Source organism: Populus euphratica, unplaced genomic scaffold, assembly GCF_000495115.2.
Source record: "Populus euphratica unplaced genomic scaffold, PopEup_1.0 scaffold221.1, whole genome shotgun sequence".
In the NCBI taxonomy this organism is placed as follows: domain Eukaryota; kingdom Viridiplantae; phylum Streptophyta; class Magnoliopsida; order Malpighiales; family Salicaceae; genus Populus; species Populus euphratica.
In genome coordinates, this window is record NW_011499927.1 from 249,540 (window position 1) to 256,399 (window position 6,860).

The 6,860-nt window shown below is 32.4% G+C and overlaps 1 protein-coding gene across 1 annotated transcript; it reads left to right on the forward strand.

The window, feature by feature from the left end:
- Window positions 1–4,402: 4,402 nt before the first annotated feature.
- Window positions 4,403–6,419, forward strand: LOC105135770 (guanine nucleotide-binding protein subunit beta-like protein). Its single transcript, XM_011040802.1, has 2 exons — window positions 4,403–5,401; window positions 6,108–6,419. Exons 1-2 carry the CDS (start codon window positions 4,514–4,516, stop codon window positions 6,204–6,206), a joined length of 987 nt encoding a protein of 328 aa, XP_011039104.1. The 5' UTR covers window positions 4,403–4,513; the 3' UTR covers window positions 6,207–6,419.
- The last annotated feature ends 441 nt before the right edge of the window (window positions 6,420–6,860 follow it).

The following is a 6,860-nucleotide window of genomic DNA, read 5'->3' on the forward strand; positions in this document are numbered from 1 at the left end:
ACCAAACCGAACTGAACCGGTCAATTTGAATCGGTTTGATTCCGGTTTGAATTTTCAAGTTTTTCAAAATTTGATTTTGGTTAGTTTTTCAGATAAAAACCAAACCGAATCGAATTTGCTCACCCCTACCTTTACCAAGTTTTGTCCATTCAATTTATTCATTTTTCTATGTTAATTATTCTAAAAATTAGGCCCTATTCATCCTTATTTTCTTGTCTTTTTAGTTAGTTTTGGTTTTCTTCATGACTGATCTAGAAGTCCTAGGTCATTTTTTAGTGTTTTTTTTGTTCTAAGGTCCAAACAAGGGAGGAGAAAAGATTTGGTTCATACCTTTTAGTTTTCGGTAGTTTTAAGAAGGTATTTAACAAGTTTTTCTCCCCTCTCAACCCATAGTTTTTTGCTTCTTCTTCCTCTCTGGTTTCTATTTTTCCTTTCTTCCTTCTCTAGCTGCACTAACCGGCCTTTTACACACCCTCTTTTGTCATGGTTTCAACCATTTTTTGGTACTCTTTAACTCTCATTTCCTCTTTAGGGTTTAAGAGGGATACATGCAGCTGGGTTGGGGGTCTTCTCTTTGAAAGAAAAGAGAGGGTTTGGTGCATACAACTAGCTAGTTTCACTTTAGAAAAGAGGAGATTGTTGTAGTCTAGGGTTGTTGGTTGCCCATTTAGGAAAGAGAAAAGGTCACCCTTCTGCTCTCCTTGCATTTATACCCCCTCTTAAATGATATGAGGGTATTTAGGTGTTGTATATCTTTGGTTCTTATCCCTCTTTTGAGTTATCTTAGGCTGGATCCTATTCCAATTCTTTTTTAGAATAGGCCAGTCCAACATTAATTTTTTATTGGGTTTTATAGTGCTTCTGTCGATTCAATTATTGGTAGCAAAACTGTGTCACTGTTGATTCAAAAATCAGCAATGAAAAACTATGGCGCTCCTGATTCAAAAATTGATAGTGAAAAATTGTATCATTGCTGATTTGGGAGTCATTTCTGGCTTTTTCTTCTTTCTATGTTTTTTTTTTTGTGTTTACATGAAAAGAAAATAAGAAGTAATGAAATTTTGAATCAAGGATTTTATGTGGTAATACTATTTAGTAGAATTTTGTGTTGCTTATGATCCATATCTTTTTTATGTTGTTTCTATCTACACTAGTTGGTATTAAAGCCCAATAATTCTTGGGTATTAATGTTGTGTGTTGGAATAATTATAGTTGAAAGAGGCTATGAAACATGACATACTAATACAAAATTAGATAACAAGGTCTCCTTAGAAAAAAGACAATCAATAACTTGCGATGAAATACATACAAAAATATATTCTAAAATTAACCCATTAGTTGATGAAGGTAAAGAAACATAAGAGACCATACAGAGAGCAGTCATAAATTTATGATTTGCTTTGAAAATCTATTTTAAAGACAACAACAAAGAAGATAGTCTCATGATCATGATATAATCATATATTATGGTGATATTAGAGATCTCATTTATGATGAGATAGATGTTGAATGGTATTCTTCACCAATTCATGTTTTTTTATTTTGATGATGATTATGCTAATAATGATAGCATAAACACTAACAATTGTTATAACCCAGTTTTGGATCTCCTAGATTTTTCAAATTAATATTTTTCTTAAAAAAAATCTAAAAAATTTGAAAAACATTTCTTGTTTTTGGTTTAAGAATAAGCAATTTGTGCTCTTGTTAAATGAAATTGGAATTAAAGGCAAAACTATCTAATTTTGCAAGCCGAGGACCAAAATAAAAGAGATGAAAAAGTTTGGGATTCCAATTAATTCAAGTAGGGACTTAATTGAAAGAAAATTAAGAATGGGTTTCAATTTCACTTATTTGAGTTTAATCATAGGTTAAATTAAAAAAATTTTTTACTTCTAGATTAATTTGATCAAAATTACATAAATTAAAAAGGCCAATGATTGACGTGTAAAGGCATTAATATAAAAGGATCACTTTAAGTTTAATTAGGGATGAAACTTAAAGAAAAATCAAAATTCAGGATGAATTTGATTGAAATTGAAACAATAATAAGTTAAAGGGCCAAATTAAAAATTAAAAAAATAAAATAAAAAAACTTAAATGAAATAATGTATTTTGACTAAAAAGACACTATTTCATTTAAAAAAAAGAAAAACCACCATAATAATGTCATTTTAAAAAGGGTAGAGGTTGCTCCTCGTGTGTGCATGCTATAAAATGCTTCTCTTTTCATGCTTTCCCCCTAGCTTTCAGCTTTTTATTCTCCCTCTTACATAAACATCAACAACCAACATTCACATCATACTTTTTCCATGAACAGTGCCACTTTATTTTTTAAAGTGTTTAAAATTGTATAATTTTAGAAACTAAAGATAAATTTGTAACAAGTGATCAAATCTTGGGATCTAATTAATTTGATTAGAGATAAAATTGAAGAAAAAAAGAATATGATTTGAGGTAAAATTTGTGAACACCACATGATTTTGGAACCATGAACTAAATTGAAAGGTGGTTGTACATAAAATTTCACATATTAAAAATAAATTAAAAATGGTGTCAAAATTACAATATTGAATTTGATTACAAGAAAAATTAAAAACTCTTTTGAGGTTCTCTTTATATGCACAAATCTTCCAATTAACTATTAGATCTAGATCTTGCTTTAGATGAGAAGATATTTACATGAGCCTAGAAGCTTTAATCATGTGAGATCTTTAACTTGATTTGATTTCATCAAGATTATTCGCACGAGCTTGAAAATTTAAACTGTGTGAAATCTTTGACTTGATTTAATTAAGATGAAGAGTACTCACACAAGATCAAAAGCTTTAACTGTATGAGATATTTAACTTGAATTGATCTGACAAGGATGAAGAGTTTTTACACGAGCCTAAAAGCATTAACCGTGTAAGATCTTGACTTGATGAAGAAAATAAGTTTGATCCTTTGCTTCCTTAATTCAACGAAGAAAAATGACTTTGACCTGTTGTTTTCTTGATTTAATTTGAATTTATTTGAAAGAACTACCAAGTATTTGTACTTGGCTTTTAGTTTCTCCTTTTCTTTTCTTTTCTTTTATGTCTATTTATAGATAGGTCAATATAATTTACCTCAAATATCCTTTATATAAAATAAAAATTCTTTTGAGGTTCTCTTCACAGGCACAAATCTTCTAATTAAAGATGAGATCTAGATCTTGAATTGATTTGATGGGATGAAGAGTTTTTACACGAGCTTAAAAGCATTAACCTTGTAAGATCTTAACTTGATAAAGAAAATGATTTTGATCATTTGTTTTCTTAATTTGATGAAAAATACTTTGATCCTTTGCTTTCTTGAGTTGTTGAAGAAAATGGCTTTAATATCTTGTTTCCTTGATTTGATTTGAATTAATTTGAGAAAACTTCCAAATATTTGTATTTGGCTTTTAGTTTCTCTTTTTTTTTTTATCTTTTTTTTATGTGTTCTCTGCTTGTCTCCTATGTTGGTATACTTCTTCTTGTTTTTTTTTATTTGATAGATTTGTTATTTATTTATTAATAGATCAATATAATTTACCTCAAATATCCTTTATCCAAAAGACATTTTAGAAAAATTATATGAAAATTACTTAAAATACCTTTATTTAGAAAAATATTAAAATAAGAACTATGAAATATATTTAGACTAGTTTTTTTAAAATTAATTTGATTCCAAATCCAAAAAATTTAATTTAGGCTAAGACTAATAAATTTAATTTAAACCTAAACTTAATAAATTTAATCTTTTTTTTTTATCATAAAAAGCTTGATTTATTGTTGACATTTTAATGTTTATAAAAGCCCTTATGATGTTATTCCCTTGATTTGGAATGGTGATGTGACAAGTATATTATGTTAAAATAAATACTTTCAAATTTTTTTTTATCTCTTGATATAACAAAAATACTTCTTTTATTTATACTTATTAATGTCCATAAATAGTATTGAAAATTCAGAGAGATAGTGCTAGAGCTTTAAGAATAAAAACATTTACATACCCTCTTCTTTTATATATATATATATATATATATATATATATCATGGCTATCAAAAAAATTGAAAATAATTTCTAAAGTATAGAAAACAAAAGGCAAAAACCAACAATGATACCAAATGATCATTGCTTTTAAAACATTTTTAAAAAAATTTCATTTTTATTTAAGGTAAGAAAAAGACACAAATTTCACATTTTTTAATGTGAAAATTTGAAACAAAAAATTGATAGCCAACAAAAGAAATAGAAATATAAAACACACAAATAATTTTATTAAGAAATGCTGGGCCTTTGCTGGGCTGACTATACAAAAGCCATTAACCCATTTACCATATCATAGCCCAGTGTTGATCTCCGATAATCTTAAAACCCTAGTTTGGTTGCGCTTGCTCTTCTCCCTATATAATTATCTTATCCTGACTGCCTCTCTTCCTAAAGGGGGGAAAAAAAAAAACCCTAGAAAACAGCAGCAGCAACTTCTCTCTTCTCTGTCCAAGCCATGGCCACCGAGACCCTTATTCTTCGAGGCACCATGCGAGCCCACACTGACCAGGTCACAGCAATAGCCACACCAATTGACAACACTGACATGATTGTCAGTTCATCCCGCGACAAGTCCATCATTCTTTGGCACTTAACCAAAGATGAAAAAACCTATGGTGTCGCTCGCCGTCGTTTGACTGGTCACTCCCACTTTGTACAAGACGTTGTTCTTTCCTCCGATGGTCAGTTCGCTTTGTCCGGTTCCTGGGACGGCGAGCTCCGCCTCTGGGACTTGGCTACTGGTGTCTCTGCTCGCCGATTCGTCGGCCACACCAAGGATGTGTTGTCTGTTGCCTTCTCTTTTGATAACCGACAGATCGTTTCCGCTTCGAGGGACAAGACAATCAAGCTGTGGAATACTCTTGGTGAATGCAAGTATACCATTCAAGAGGCTGAATCTCATACCGACTGGGTTTCGTGTGTGCGTTTTAGCCCAAGTACGTTGCAGCCCACGATTGTTTCTGCTTCATGGGACAAGACAGTGAAGGTTTGGAATTTGACTAACTGCAAGCTGAGGTCTACCCTCGCAGGGCATAGTGGATATGTAAACACGGTGGCTGTTTCGCCAGATGGGTCATTGTGTGCAAGTGGAGGGAAAGATGGGGTGATTTTGTTGTGGGATTTGGCTGAAGGAAAGAAGCTTTATAGTTTGGATGCAGGTGCAGTGATTAATGCGTTGTGCTTTAGCCCTAATAGGTACTGGTTATGTGCTGCCACAGAGAATAGCATTAAGATTTGGGATCTGGAGAGTAAGTTGGTTGTTGATGATTTGAAGGTTGATCTCAAAGCCGAAGCTGAGAAATCCGAGGGTACTACCGCAACTGCTGTCAGTACCAAGAAGAAGGTAAAGCATTTATTTTTTCCCGTGTTGTTTCGTGGTTTTATTTTTCAGTTTTTTTTGGGGTTAAAAATACTGTGTTATATTGGCTGAATCTGGATCGTAATTTGATAATTTTGTTGTCTATCTAAGATTGTGTTTACACTGGAGTTTCCTTTTCTTATAATTAATTGCAAATTCTCGCAGTTGCGCGTGTTAAGAGTTTTGCTTGAAGTTTTCTGTTGTAGTGTTTCCAATTCTTACATGTCCTAATCTGTTTGCATGTTATGTTAGTTGCTACCTAGAAGCTGTTGTTTTCAGTTGTATTGGACCTGCTACACTAGTTGGTTTATGTTTTTATTTTTATTTTTATGGTTAATCTTTTGTGTTATTGTCTTTTGTTTGTGTACATTGGAAATGTTTTATCAAAGACGTATTCTTGGTTTGTTCATGACTTGTAAACAATAGAGTGGTGTCTCATTCGCCCATTTGGTTCATCCGAGATGCTGAATATCTGGTTGTCGTGAAAGAGAATTTCTTTTGATTGTATGCTTCAGCTGATAATAGTGAAACTGTGCATACAGAATTGGCACCTTATCATGAATGCTTTTATTGGTGACACATTGAGCTCTTTATACCCGTATGCTACTATGAGAAAGATAATGGTGCATTTTTTTTTTCTTGCAACTAGAAAGCAATCCCAAGTAACATCATTTTGCTCTCTGTTTTGTAGATCTACTGCACAAGCTTGAACTGGAGTGCTGATGGAAGCACCTTGTTCAGTGGCTATACCGATGGTGTTATCCGAGTCTGGGGAGTTGGTCGCTATTAGGAGGCTTTGAGTAGTTGCCAGGCACCTTCTTTTTGTTTGATGATAAAGCAAACGTTTTTTTCCCCTTTCTTTTTAGTAGTTAAGACCTATTTAAGATTTTATTGGAAGTATTGGATCGTATGCTCTCTCTTTATGATGGATGTTATACTTTTTTTTGAGCCCCTGCAATATTTTTGTTTTTGATATCACATGTTAGATGCTTTTCCTTTTGAATTTCATATTTGTACAAGTAGTTTCTCAAGTTTTTGCTTTCGACTATCCCGATTGGCCTTGCAGGTATTGTAGTGTGTGCATCATGGCCATTGCTGCTATAATCATTCTGAAACAATGCTGAGTGTCTTTTGTTTATAGTAGTCTGGTGAAGGTCAGCTCTCAAAGGAACTAATAATCTAAGAAGCTTATATAGCTGTAGCTATATATGCAGTGTTTCGTAGCAATCCTGAATGGGGGGATTGAATTCCCCTCGAGCTTCTTGCAGAGTCTTCATCGTTTACCTTTTTGAACAAGAGGGAGAAATGGCATTTAGGAACAATCGATGTGTTATTGACAATAATTGTCAATTTTTGTGCATAAAGGTTGGTTAGGAAAGACTTGGGATTAAGAGGTTTGTTCTCTCTGTGGTTTCAGGTTCGAGTTCTTGGTTGCTCGTATGAT

Excerpts from the sequence above, each read along its gene's own strand:
- LOC105135770 (XM_011040802.1), top strand. The coding sequence starts at position 4,514 with ATGGCCACCGAGACCCTTATTCTTCGAGGCACCATGCGAGCCCACACT. Across the intron at positions 5,402-6,107 it reads CTGTCAGTACCAAGAAGAAG|ATCTACTGCACAAGCTTGAA; the intron begins GTAAAGCATTTA and ends TCTGTTTTGTAG.